Source organism: Schistocerca piceifrons, chromosome 7 (assembly GCF_021461385.2).
Source record: "Schistocerca piceifrons isolate TAMUIC-IGC-003096 chromosome 7, iqSchPice1.1, whole genome shotgun sequence".
Taxonomy (NCBI): domain Eukaryota; kingdom Metazoa; phylum Arthropoda; class Insecta; order Orthoptera; family Acrididae; genus Schistocerca; species Schistocerca piceifrons.
This window is the reverse complement of record NC_060144.1, coordinates 310,394,601-310,410,157: the sequence shown is the minus strand read 5'-3', so window position 1 is coordinate 310,410,157 and position 15,557 is coordinate 310,394,601. Positions and strand designations below refer to the sequence as shown.

The 15,557-nt window shown below is 39.9% G+C and overlaps 1 protein-coding gene across 1 annotated transcript in view; it reads right to left on the bottom strand.

The window, feature by feature from the left end:
- Positions 1 to 509: 509 nt before the first annotated feature.
- LOC124804758 (myogenesis-regulating glycosidase) overlaps positions 510 to 15,557 on the bottom strand; it is a 237,950-nt gene continuing 222,902 nt past the window's right edge. Inside the window, exon 11 of the mRNA XM_047265066.1 lies at positions 510 to 2,213. Coding sequence (XP_047121022.1) covers positions 1,896 to 2,213 — 318 coding nt within the window. The 3' untranslated portion in view covers positions 510 to 1,895. The remainder of the gene's footprint in view (positions 2,214 to 15,557) is intronic.

Sequence of the window (15,557 nt, the reverse complement as noted above, 5' to 3'; positions counted from 1 at the left end):
ACTGGATTTTACTGTTTAATTAAGGCCAGATATCAGCTTTGTGTGGAATAACTACGTTTATATGCATCTTTCAACATTTAGCAACACTGCTGAAACTATAGCCACTCCCTGACCCACTACAACCTATCTAAAGTTCAAATGCTGCCGATCAAGTTCCCAATGGCATTTTCATGGAACTATGCTTTAAATTTCACTAAAAGACTATATTCTCCTTGCAGTAAAAGTACTAATATGACTGACGCAATGTGAGTACAATTCTATGCTTTCTACTTTTCTTAAAAAAAGGTATGCACCTAATCAAATTAGAGACTACTCCTTTCTTAAAAAGGTATCATCATTCTGGTTTTGTGGGAAATTCTTGACAGTCTTTCCCAGTCATTGTTCACAGTTTCTGATTCCATTTTCTTTTTTTCCAAATTACACTTCACAATTGGGAACAACTCAAAATCCTAACAAAAATGAATGTATGTATTACACCTCACAGAAAAGGATTAAAAAATATAAAACAATTAGAGGAACAAAATTGTCATATATTTGCCTATGACTTTCAATATATTTATAATACTATGTCACAGTGTTCAAAAATTAAGACTCTTCAGTGACAGATGAAATTAAAACTTGAAGCTACATCAAAATGATTAACATATCCATGTAGTATAATTGCTGTGTCTTTTAGAACATTTTCTCTAATTTTTAAAAAAATATATTTGTGAATATGCTAACTTTCACAGTTCATTTTCTGAGGAGTATAAGACTCTTCAGTTACAACTCTTACAAGGTTCTTATTTCACTAAGTCATTTTACTTTGAGTAATGTTTAGCATTTAAAAATAACAGGGTATTATAGTTTAAATATTCTGTGCATATATCTGATGGAAGGTTTAAACACTACAGCAAACTTTCTCACTTGTCTGACTTCTGATAGCAAATATGAAACTACACTTTCTGTGTAGTTGTCTTTTGCATTTATATTTTATCATATGTAACAATAATTATGAAAACAATTCATGTCACCAATGAAACATCAACTATCACAGATATGTAACAAGCACATAAGTATTTTCCAGTCCCAGTCTCTTGGTTCATAATAAAAACAATGCCACTCTCATTATAGTAAAACTTCTTAAAAATGCTAATGACTTTAAAGTGTAAAAATATTATGTAATTGCTTCATTAGTGTTTCATGAAAACTAGACCAACAGTCCAAGTAGAAACCTAACAGTGAACTTTTAATGTGGTCACTGTAATTGTTAGCAGAAACATTGTTTTTGCATGCTTCATAGAAGAATCTTCCATTATCTGTTCTCAGATTTGAACCAGTGCCTAGTGAGAGCTAAACAACAAAACTTCATGTCACTTCATGTCAGTTCATGAGATTCTGTTGTCTCATTTATTTTCTTGGTTTCTGTAAAAGAGGGGTGATGACATCTCCCGTGCATAACTAATATTCTTGATCTGGATTTTTCTACAAAAGACATATTTAAAATTACATATATCAACATAATCTAGGAGACAGGAGAGCTGAAGACACACATATTCCTGAGTAGCACACCACCATTTCAGGTACATGATATGGAATGCTTTAAGTTCCTAACAAACATTTGAAGTCTTGAGATGCTATGTAAAACACTACCAAATAACATGACATCAGACAAAATTGTTACACTATCAAAAACTGTTTAGAGCATTCATATAGAAGGCACTTCATGCTTTTGATATACTTCCCCTTAACTTGTGAAAGAAATGAAATCACTCTGAGCAGTCTGAGAACTCCTCTCATTACATTTTGAGTAATATTTTTACATCATGCTTTTTATTCATTTGTACTCTTCCAAGCAAGGAGACCATTTTTATGAAGTTCTTCATCAATCATCATGGTAAAATGATATGAGAACATTAAAACCGAGTGTTGTCTGGCATCTTCATAAAGTAGGCAATGTGGTCAGGGCTAACATGGTAATGGTGCAGCCAGCGACTGCCCTTGCGCAGGCTTCCATCAATTCCATCTCTCCAGACACCTGCAGGAAGGTAGACTTCTCGATGCACAGCACCAGGCTCCAGTACTGGTGCTACAAGTATCTCATCACCAACAGAGAACTGATCGAGCACACGATGACAGGTGTGATCTGCTGGATCCAACATCCACAGAGGTCGGATGACTGGTAGGCCTGACACCAGGGCCATTTCTGTGAACTTCTTCAACACTGGAGTAACCTACAAGATGAAATATCACATGCTGAGCAATGGGATGAAGACTGTGGAAAACAAACCAAGGACAAAGAGACCAAATTAAACTGCTTAAATAAAAAAATAAAATAAAAATTAGTTTATCTTCATACCTGTGAATGTGTATGGGGTTAGATTCATAGAGAGAATAGTACGAACGAATAAATAATAAAAAACTAAGCAAAAATTACTTCACTATGAAATAAAATAAACATAGTCTGTTCAAAAATGCACATGTATGAAAGCAAAGTGTTCTGCCTGATAACATTCAACACACATTGCTCTGCCCTGTGCATTTTCAAATGTGTGAATTGTCCTTGGTATGATGTCCACAGAGTGTCAAGACATTTCTGATCAAGCTTGTTACACTATTTGGTAGCTTCCCTCCTCAGCATGAAAAATATAATAAGCCCAGTCTCATGAGAAATATGTAATGGATCACTAACTGAAGGCATTTTTTTCAGAGAGACTGAAATATGCCACTGCCAAACCCCTGTTTGAGAAAGATGGTGTGAAAGACGTCAATAACAACCAACCTATTTCATTGCTGAGCTCATTACACAATTTTTGAGAAGGTGATGTGTTCTAGAATGGTATCTTACCTTTCAAAAAATAATATCCTCAGAAAATTACAGATTTGGTGTCAGAAGAGTTACTCGCTGAGAATATATTTACATGACCACTCACCAAATTTTACAACCATTAAATAATAAAATAGTGATGGTAGATATTTTCTGTGACCTATCTACATTTTACTGTGTGAATCACAATATTCTACTACATAAATGGGCATTTTAAGGAACTGATAGTATAGCCAATGAATGGATAATGTCAAATCTAACAAAAACAATGCAGAACGTTGTACTTAGTAATTCAGCTAATATAGTAAAGGGGCTCAATCTGAGGTCCACCGCTGTCCCTCATTACGTAAAGAATCTTTCATCTACTACATAAAAAGCAGAATTAGTTCTTTTTGTGGATGACACTAGTATTGTAATAAATCCAAGGATACATACAGAAACAGAAAAAATGGTAAAAAATGTTCTTAAAAGGATCATTGACTGGTTTTCTTCCAATGGTCTCACACTCAATTTTATAAGGACACAACATATTCGGTCCTGAACATCTAGGGGTACTACAACAATGATAAGTGTAACACATGGTGAGTAAATAACAAATAAGACAAACTCCAGAATTCGTAGTTGTACATTTTAATGAGAATTTAAACTGGAAAAAGCACATTTTGGAACACATAAAACAACACAGTTCTCAAATAGTTCCACTTTCAATCACTGCAAAACTTGGGGAGATAAAAATCAGCATGTTGACACATTTTGTATATTTTCATTCTATAATATAATATGTTCTATAGTAACTCACCTTTCAGAAAGAAAATTTTCTATGTCAAAAACATGCTGTGAGATAACATGTGGTACTCATCCATGATCATCTTGCAGACAACTGTTTAAAGAGTTGGGCATTCTGAATACTGCTTCACAGTATATTTATTCCCTCATGAAGTTCATTGTAAAGAATCCACTGCAGTTCAAAAGGAACGACGATGAATGTAATTACTATACCAGAAAGCAATATGACATTCATTACTCCACAATAAGGTTGTCTTTATCACTTACCTAGTGATATAAAATGTCTGCCAGACAGCGAAGTAAAATTTGAAAACAAACTGAAAAAGCTTCTCTGTGATTATTCCTTCTATTCCACAGAATAACTTCTGTTATTGCAATGCATAAAAGGTGGTGCATAGGAATTACTAACTCACATCTATATGTTCAGCATGTAGCTATATTTAAAAATTAATTTGTGATGTGAATGTAAAATGACTCATTGACATGCAAAATAATCCATGGAACATGAAACTGACTAACTAATCAAACAATGGAAAATCCAGGATGGAATGTAACAATACCAGAGAAAGAAAGTTGCCACTAACCATATAGCAGAGTTGTTGAGTCACGATAGGCACAATAAAAAGAGTCACACACTCATAGCTTTCGGCCATTAAGTAGCTCTCTGAGACTGCAGACGTGTGTGCAAGTTGCGTTTGCATGAGTGTGTGTGCGCGTGTGTGTGTATGTGTGTCTACTGCTGACAAAGGCTTAATGGCCGAAAGCTATGAGTGTGTGAATCTTTTTATTGTGCCTATGCGACTCAGCATCTCCACTACATAACTAACTAACTAAGAACATCCAGAGTATGAGGCAGATTTAAATGAGCATGCATTGAAAGTTTCAAATGGTCTCATGCATGCCCAGTCCAGTTCACATTGGCAGATATTGCAAGTTATTCCATTCCTGTCCCATGGAGGAAGTTCTTCACAAGGTGTGTTAATGCATAATCAACTCTACCAACAAACCCATTGTCAAAATACTGACTATACAAATCAACAGTAGGTTGGAAGATCCTGTCCTAATAATGCACAGGTGTTAAATTGTCCTTGGCCTTGCTGCAGTGGGAACACTGATTTGCATCAGATCACCAAAGTTAAGTGCTGTCAGGCTTAGCCAACACTTAGATTGGAGATTGTCCTTGTCTGCTGTGCGCTGTTGCAAAGCAGGGCACGTTCAGCCCTCATGAGGCAAAATGAGGAGCTACTTGACTGAGAAGTAGTGTTCTGGTCACAGAAACTGACAACAGCCTAGAGAGTGGTGTGGTGTTTACATGCCCCTCCATACCCACATCCAGTGATGCCTGTGAGATGAGGATGGCATGGCAGACATTTGGTAACACTGGGCCTTCATGGCCTGTTTGGGTGGAGTTTTTTTTTTTTAGTTAAATTGCTCTACATCCTTCCTTACGCTCATTTTGACTTTTTTCAATTAATGTCTGTCAATCTGTCAATAAAACTTAGACTTCTCTTAAGACTGTGATACTATCTTTGGAGTGACTGACAAAGTTATACTGTCTGTCAACATGTATTACAAGTTGAAGGTCAGCTGTCAGACATTTCACCAAATGCTGGTTATATTCAAGTCTTCCTGCAGTTCATACAAATTTATTAATGACATAACCTTTTCAGGGGAAAATTGAGAAGCTGGAAACTTATTGAAACTAGAGTTACTCTCATCCAGCAAAAGGATGACATGTACTCTTTTTTTGTATGCTGGTCGTATCCAGCAGCCATTTGCATATCTCATCAAATGTCTGAATTTTATTCTATATGAATCTAACATTTAAAATGTTTTGGATGATTTTATTTTTTATTTAATTTCTCCCTTGTTCCAAGTGTACATTTCTAATGGCGCGGCCTGACAAAGAAAACTGAAATGCCCAGAAGAGGGGGAGGAAACAAAATGAAACCTTATAGACTGAGAGGGTATGTGATCTTAGTGTAGCGATTACAAAACTGAGTCAAATTTACAGAGAACTTGGCAGTATAAGCTAACATATCAGTATGGTGTTGCACCCCCTCTGACCTGGATGCATTCACTAATTTGGTTGGGAGGGGTGTCATAATGCTGTTGTTTCCTCCCATAAGACAAGCTAGCCCACAAGTATTTTCTCTGATTCTTGATATCCTGGATACTGGCAATGGGTCAGAGATAACATTCATGCTCATCCAAGGAATGTTCTACTTGGGACAGATGTGTGGATCTTTCTGGCCATGGGAGTATCTCAACATTGTCCACACTTGCATCATGTGTGGACAATGACAGGTCTTCTGAAAAATGGCCCTATGATACAGTCACATGAGAGCTAATGCATGAGGATGCACCATATTCGTGATATACCATTGTGCTGTTAGAGTTCCCTCAGTCACTAACAGCTGTGCGTTGGAAACAGCCAATGGCTCCCCACACCATGACACAAAGAGTGATTCCACTATGCCTCTTCAAATCATTTGAAGAATGGGGCACCTCCCCAGGTCACCACCTTCTTACTGACAGTGGTCATTTGGCATAGTACAGAATCACAATCCTTCACTGAACACAACGCAGTGCCATTCATCAGCAGTCCATGCTTCCTGGTTATGCTACCACTCCAAATGTGGCGGTTTGAGTTGTCACGTCAATGGCAATCTTTGCATGGGACGGCAATTCCCTAGTCCAACTGCTAGTAGTCTCTGACCAAAGGTCTGGGATGACACAGAATGTTCCAGGGTGAACATTACTTGCTCTCAGATGGCAAGCACAGATGTGAATGGGTTATGATATGCTTGGCACTCAATATAGTGATCCTCCCTGGTCAGACTTTGTAAACTGGAACCTTGACTATGAGTATGCTTGCCATCACATTATCATGCAGTCCTAAGTCATGTCTGAATGCCATTTGAATATTGCTTGGTTCAAGCAGCCTACCAAATGGAGACCCAAATAAGGCACCTTTCAAACTCTGTCAGGTGATGATAACACTGTCTCACATGAGTATATGAAAACTCAACATCTGATGCTGTTCACATATCTTATATATTCTACCAGTCTGGGGAACAACACTAAACATCAACAAAGCTAATGCACTCTGATGGAAGTTGTACATTATGTGTTCAAAAGTATCCGGGCACCCCCAAAAACATACGTTTTTCATGTTAGGTGCATTGTGCTGCCACCTACTTCAGATCAGCGACCTCATTAGTCATTAGACACCATGAGAGAGCAGAATGGGATGCTCCGCAGAACTCGTGGACTTCGAATGTGGTCAGGTGACTGGGTGTCACTTGTGTCATACATCTGTACGTGAGATTTCCCAAGTCCTAAACATACCTAGCTCCACTGTTTCCAGTGGAAATGTGAAAGGATACTACAGCACAAAAGCATACAGGCCGACCTCGTCTGTTGACTGACAGAGACTGCCAACAGTTGAAGAAAGTTGTAATGTGTAATAGGCAGACATCTATACAGACCATCACACAGGATCCACTGCAAGTATTAGGACAGTTCGGTGGGAGGTGAGAAAACTTGGATTTCTTGTTCGAGCAGCTTCTCATAAGCCACATATCACACCGGTAAATGCCAAACGACGCCTAGGAGCGTAAACATTGGATGATTGAACAGTGGAAAAATGTTGTGTGGAGTGATGAATCACGGTACACAATCTGGTGATCAGATGGCAGGGTGTGGGTATGGTGAATGCCCGGTGAATATCATCTGCCAGTGTGTATCATCTGCCAGTGTGTGTAGTGCCTACAGTAAAATTCAGAGGCAGTGGTGTTATGGTGTGGTCGTGTTTTCATGGAGGGGCCATGCACCCCTTATTGTTTCACATGGCACTATCACAGCACAGGCCTACATTGATGTTTTAAGCACCCTCTTGCTTCCCACTGTTGAAGAGCAATTTGGGGATGGCGACTCTATCTTTCAACATGACTGAGCACCTGTTCATAATGCATGGCCTGTGGCGGAGTGGGTACACAACAGTAACATGCGTGTAATGGACTGGTCTGCACAGAGTCCTGACCAGAACCCTACAGAACACCTCTGGGATGTTTTGGAATGTCGACTTCGTGCCAGGCCTCACTAACTGACATCGATACCTCTCCTCAGTGCAGCACTGTTTGAAGAATGGGCAATCATTCCCTAAGAAACCTTCCACCCTGTGCGAGTGGAAGCTGTCATCAAGGCTAAGGGTGGGCCAACACCACATTGAATTCCAGCATTACTGATGGAGGGTGCCATGAACTTGTAAGTCATTTTCAGCCAGGTGTCCAGATACTTTTGATCACATAGTGCATCTTTCACATAAAATTGCAATTACAGTCATTTACTTATCAACCATTGGTGTGTATGTGTAAGAAGTTACATTGACATCCAGCAATGCCTTCTTGGTGCTTCACCTTTTTTGTCAGGTAGTGTAATTTAACAATGAAAAATCCTTTAAATTTGAAACAAGTATAGTATTATATGAGCCCATGAAGTGTGAAAGAAATAGTTCCAAGTGGTTCAGTATTAACCTCAAATATCTGGGTCATGGTTGGAAAGTTGGAGTTAGACTGTGGTGTGAGTAAGAAAAAATATCACTGTCATGTTTCTTTCTACTGGCTATTATTTTCTGTGATACTAATTTCTTGAGAAAAACTTGGAGTTAGCTCATTGGCAGGGGCCAGTGAAAGAACCACTGGGTAGTGTTTGTAACACGCATAAGAAGAGGAAGCGTAAATTTCAGGTTAACAAAAGCAAAAATATCCTTATTTTAAAGAAGGGTGTTGTGACAGTTAGGCAAAATGTAAAATGTGTAACAGCTTTTACGATTATTGGAAACAAAAGGTCTGGGGATCTTGAGAGAAATTTGAGCAGTGGAAAGAACAATGTCATTGTTTGCAGAAAACAGTTCGCCTGTTTAGAAGAAAGTTCAAGTTGTAGAGGTGCTTATGACATTTCACTCAGTAAATACCTTTCTGAGTGTTCTTTCCTTTTCAAAAATTATTCTCCTTTTCATTAATAAACACCCTACTTTAAAAATTTTACATATGGTAACACTATTTGAAATGTCACCTCAAGACTATACTTCTCTTTGATTAGAGATGATATGTACAGCTTGCAATTTCATACAGTTATAAGTATTTTACTGAGTTGACAACTTCTCATTGTTGACAAAAACTGGCAAAATTTTAGAGAATGATTAACTATAAAGTGTAATTATAAAAAGAAAAACATGCCATGCATGGTAAAGGGGTTCCTTGATCTCCTCAGGTTCACTCTCTCCCTCTACCCAACACATTTTGTTCAGTTTATCCACAACACTTGGCTGCCCAGCTAATGCTTCATAGGCACTCTGGATATTTTCATCATCTGTGCCTTCACAAGCAGAAATTTGTAATCTAAATGTGAATATTATTTCTAGTTATAACACACTGTCCCCAAAATTTAAGAACGAGCTAGATAAAGTGATGTACCAAACATTAACTACTCAATGGAGATATATTAAAGCGTGGGGTCATGTTGCTGGAGGTTTTCCAGTTGTGCACAGAAAATTGGATATCACATGGCACCAGGTCAGCATGACTATAGTGCCAAATTGGTGTGTCCCTGTAATACAAGGTAATTGAAGGAATGGAAAAGACAGTATGTGTCAAAGAACTAAAAAGAAACAACATCAAAGACTTACAAATACCAGAAAGAAGCTCTTTTAAGAATAAAATACTAATTTATTATATCCGTATGCAACTTTGACTTGACTTAGCAGTTTATGTAGGCATGGCATACACATAGTTGATTTTTCAATTAAATATGATTTATTGTACCATTAACTAGTTTTTGAGCCACTGTAGGCTCATAATCAGAGGGAAGTATGGTACCATGCTTTTAATTGTTTCACACTTCGTAACAATTCACTCTGTTAGTTTACTGTTACCTTTATTCTCAATTATTATTATTATTATTATTAGTTGTAGTAGTAGTATATTGCCATATTTCTACAGACAAAAGTTCAATTCATGTACACATCCCAGCTCTCAGGGAGAAGAAATAATAAAAGTTGATATTACACATATTTTTAACAGGGTCAGAACTGGAGTTCTTTTATGACGCCATTCGCATTCAAAGATCTTAAAAATGTTTCATGCACCCACGTCTAGGACCCCACCCCCCGCAAACCATCATATGGGCGCCCTTGAGTCTATTTCAATTCTTGTAAATATGTTATTCTATGATATAATGCATCTCTTGTCAAAGATAACAATGCGGCTAAATGGAATGACTAGCATCCGCAAACTTGTTGTATATACGTTCGATGTCCATTTACCATAAAACCTTTTTCGTAAACATTTTGTTAACTTAAGCCTAAATTTCCGATATTTTCGCCAGCGCAACAACCTTAGCGTCAAACTGCATTTGGTCTAGAAAATAATGTTCCTGTAATACCGTAATCCGACGACGGTCCTGCAGTGCCTAAAAAATTACTTAATCGTAAAATAAATGGTATTAAATTCAGAAATTGGCCGGTTTCGAATAGGTTTCGTGCTCTTAGGATTCCGTACAAACTTATTTATGTTTATAGACAGTCGATCCGTTCCGAGAATCGAGGGTCTCGACAGTTTTTGACTCTTATCTACGTTGATACTGGCAAGATACCGACCCAAGGGATTAAAAGACTTCCGAGAATGTTTCAATTTCAAGCTTGAAAGCGAACAACAAGTCACAAAATAAATATTTTTTTCGTATGATATAATTATAAATTAACAGTTTTAGGATATTTTTTCCTTGTTAATACTGTGTTACCTTGGTTCCTGCCAAATTTCTTGATTGGAGGTGGACGGGAAGTACCCTATATGTTTTGGTGAGCGAGGTTGCGAGTATCAAAATACGAGTATGTGACATAAATGGCCGTATCTTTTGATTGCATTGACCTAGAACAACCACTTTTTTACATCGCCAAGGAACAATAGACCCTAATATGTGACAAATTTCCACTTGATACATCCACCCGTTCCTGAGAAAAATGGTTGTGCGGAAAAGTCGGACACACAAACAGACCGATAGACGTACAACAAAGTGATCCCATAAGGGTTCCATTTTTACCGATCGAGGTACGGAACCATAAAAAGAGACTGGCTGCATATCATACCTACATCCCATAAGGGTTCCATTTTTACCGATCGAGGTACGAACCCATAAAAAAGGACTGGCTGCATATCGTACCTACATAAACCGACAGTAAAATACTAAATTTAGATGACTTTCTGGGCAGAATAAATAAGAAATCAGGAACAACATGGACGAAAGAAAGGAAACGTTACCGTGAGGAGAAGTACTGGAAAAATAGCAAACGACAAAGGACTGTCGTTACATGATCCTGGATAGTTCATATGAAGATAAATAAAAAAAGGTTCCAATACATTTTTAGGAGAGGGTGTCTCACAGCTCTCATACATTTGAAAATTTTCTTATTATCGTCTTGAGCTGCTGGTAAAGTACTTTACTTATAAAACCAGTTTCAGTCGTTTGACTGTAATCAGGTTCTCACATAAAAGTATTCACAGTACTGTGTTAGGCGAAACATAAAATCGTAATCGTCATGTGATAAAACTTGAATAATACACTGCTATCATATCGCAAGATAAATTATGTCGTCAATCTCCAGGGTGGTCCATTGATCGTGGCCGGGCCAAATATCTCACGAAATAAGCGTCAAACGAAACGTGTCTAGCTTGAAGGCGAAAACCAGATGGCGCTATGGTTGGCCCGCTAGATGGCGCTGCCATAGGTCAAACGGATATCAACTGCGTTTTTTTTTTTAATAGCAACCCCATTTTTATTACATATTTGTGAAGTACGTAAAGAAATATGAATGTTTTAGTTGGACCACTTTTTTCGCTTCGTGATAGATGGCGCTGAAATAGTCACAAACATATGGGTCACAATTTTAGATCAACAGTGGGTAACAGGTAGGTTTTTTAAATAAAAATACTGAACGCAGGTACGTTTGAACATTTTATTTCGGTTGTTCCTATGTGATGCATGTACCTTTGTGACCTTATCATTTCTGAGAGCGCATGCTGTTACAGCGAGATTGCCTGTAAATATCACATTAATGCAAAAAATGCTCCAAATGATGTCCCTTAAACCTCAATGCATTTGCCAATACGTGTAACGACATTCCTCTCAACAGCGAGTAGTTCGCCTTCCGTAATGTTCGCACATGCATTGACAATGCGCTGACGCATGTTGTCAGGGCGTTGTCGGTGGATCACGAGGGCAAATATCCTTCAACTTTCCCCACAGAAAGAAATCCGGGGACGTTTGATCCGGTGAACGTGCATGCCATGCTTCGACGACGAATCCACCTGTCATGAAATATGCTATTCAATACCGCTTCAACCGCACGCGAGCTATCTGCCGGACATCCATCATATTGGAAGTACATCGCCATTCTGTCATGCAGTGAAACATCTTGTACTAACATCGGTAGGACATTGCGTAGGAAATCAGCATACATTGCACCAGTTAGATTGCCATCGATAAAATGGGGGCCAGTTATCCTTCCTCTCATAATGCCGCACCATACATTAACCCGCCAAGGTCGCTGATGTTCCACTTTTCGCAGCCATCGTGGATCTTCCGTTGCCCAATAGGGCACATTATGCCGGTTTACGTTACCGCTGTTGGTGAATGACAGTTCGTCGCTAAATAGAACGCGTGCAAAAAATCTGTCATTGTCCTGTAATTTCTCTTGTGCCCAGTGGCAGAACTGTACACGACGTTCAGAGTCGTCGCCACGCAATTCGTGGTGCATAGAAATATGGTATGGGTGCAATCGACGTTGATGTAGCATTCTCAACACCGACGTTTTTGAGATTCCTATTTGTCTACTATTAATGTGCGGATCAGCCGCGACAGCAGCTAAACACATACTTGGGCATCATCATTTGTTGCAGGTCGTGATTGACTTTTCGCATGTGGCTGAACACTTCGTGTTTCCTTAAATAACGTAAGTATCCGGCGAACGGTGCGGACACTTGGATGATGTCGTCCGGGATACCGAGCAGCATACATAGCAGACGCCCGTTGAGCATTTTGATCACAATAGCCATACATCAACACGAAATCGACCTTTTCCGCAATTGGTAAACGGTCCATTTTAACACGGGTAATGTATCACGAAGCAAATACCGTCCGCACTGGCGGAATGTTACGTGATACCACGCACTTATACGTTTGTGACTATTACAGCACCATCTGTCACAAAGCGAAAAAAGTGGTCCAGCTCAAACATTCATATTTCTTTACGTACTACACAATTATGTAATAAAAATGGGGGTTCCTATTTAGAAAAACGCAGCTGATATCCGTTTGACCTATGGCAGCGCCATCTAGCGGGCCAACCATAGCGCCATCTGGATTCCCCCTTCAAGCTAGATGAGTTTCGTTCTTTGTACTCGTAGTTTTTTCGTTTGATGCTTATTTCGTGAGATATTTGGCCGGTCACTATCAATGGATCACCATGTATAAAAACTGTGTTATGGAGTGTACTTAGTCCTGTTAAAACTACACTGAGGTGGCGAAAGTCATGGGACACCTCCAAACGCCGTGTCGAGCCTCCTCCTTCCTGGCATAACGCAGCAACTCGACATGGCAGTATGTTGTGCACGAACTGACCTCTCAATTACATCCCATAAATATCCGACGGGAGCCGTGTCAGGCGATCCTGGTGGCTAGATCATTTGCTCGAATTGTCCAGAATTTTCTTTAAACCAGTTGCGAACATTTCTGGCACAGTGACATGACATCGTTGTTTGGGAACACAGTCCGTAAATGGCTGCAAATGGTCTCCAAGCTACCGAAGTTAACCATTTCCAGTCAGTGTTTAATTAGTTGGACCAGAAGACTGAGTCCATTGCATGTAAACACAGCGTACACCATTATGGAGCCACCACCAGCTTGCACCGTACCTCGTTGACAACTTAGGTCCTTGGTTTTGTAGTGCCTGTGGACACTCTATCCCCTCCATTGGCTCTTAGCAACTGAAATGAGGACTCATCTGGCCGGGCCACGTTGTTCCATTCGTCTAGGATCCAACTGATATGGTCACAAGCCTAGAAGAGACGCTGCAGGCGATGTCGTGCTGTTAGCAAAGGTACTCACATCTGTCGCCTGCTGCCATAGCCCATTAACATCAGAATTCGCCACATTGTTCTAAAGGATGCATTCGTCGTCGTCCCACATTGATTGCTGCGGTGATTTCATGCAATGTTGCTTGTCTGTTAGCACTGACAACTCTACGCAAACACCGCTGCTCTCGGTCGTTAAGTGAAGGCCGTAAGCCACTGTGTAGTCTGTGGTAAGAGGCAATGCCCGAAATCTGGTATTCTCGGCACACACTTGATGCTGTAGATCGGAATATTGAATTCCCTAATGATTTCTGAAATGTAATGTCCCATGTGTCTAGCACAAACTACCATTCTGCGTTCGAAGTCTGTTAATTCCAGTCATGACGGACACCTTTTCACCTGAATAACCTGAGTAGAAGTAACAGCTCCACCAATGCGGTGCACTTTTACAAATGGCTCAAATGGCTCTGAGCACTATGGGACTTAACTTCTGAGGTCATCAGTCCCCTAGAACTCAGAACTACTTAAACCTAACTAACCTAAGGACATCACACACATCCATGCCCGAGGCAGGATTCGAACCTGCGACCGTAGCAGTCGCGCGTTTCCAGACTCTAGCGCCTACAACTGCCCTTTTACACCTTGTTTACGTGATATTACTGTCATCTGTATATGTGCATATTGCTAACCCATGATTGTTGTCACATCAGTGTTAACACTGAACAGATTCACGCCACACATTTACACTGATATTACACTGTGATAACTGTCTATTATTCATGGTTTTACACCTGACAATAACTATTTTATACACTGAAGAGCTAAAGAAACTGGTACACCGGCCTAATATCGTGTAGGGCCCCTGCGAGCACAGAGAAGTGCTGCAACACGACGTCGCATGGACTCGACTAATGTTTGAAGTAATGCTGGAGGGAATTGACACCATGAATCCTGCTGGCTGTCCATAAATCCGCAAGAGTATGAGCAGGTGGAGATCTCTTCCGAACAGCACTTCGCAAAGCATCCCAGATATCCTCAATAATATTCATGCCTGGGAAGTTTGGTGGCCAGCGAAAGTGTTTAAACTCAGAAGAGCGTTCCTGAAGTCACTCTGCAGTAATTCTGTATGTGTGGGTTGTCGTATTGTCGTGCTGGAATTATCCAATTCCGTCGTAATGTACAATGCACATGCTTGGATGAAAGTGATCAGACAGGACGCTTACGTACATGTCACCTGTCAGGGTCATGTTTGTCCTGCAGTATACACGACCCACATCTTTACAGAGTCTCCACCAGCTTGAACAGTCCCCTGCTGACACGCAGGGTCCATGGGTTCATGAGGTTGTCTCCATATCAATACACGTCCATATGCTTGATACAATTTGAAATGAGACTCGTCCGACCAGGCAACATGTTTCCAGTCATCAACAGTCCAGTTTTGGTGTTGACAGGGCCCAGGCGAGGCATAAAATTTTGTCTTGCAGTCATCAAGGGTACATGAGTGGGCCTTCAGCTCTGTATGCCCATACCGATGATGCATCGTTGAATGGTTCACACGCCACGCTTGTTGGTGGCCCAGAATTTAAATCTGCAGCAATTTGTGGAAGGGTTACACTTCTGTCACGTTGAACGATTCTGTTCAGTCGTCGTTGGTCCCAACCTTGCAGGATGTTTTTCCGGGCACAGCTATGTCGAAGATTTGATGTTTTACCGAATCCTTGATATTCACGGTACACTCGTGAATTGGTCATACGGGAAAATTGCCACTTAATCGCTACTTCGGAGATGCTGTGTCCCACAGCTCGTGCGCCACGTTCAAACTCACTTAAATC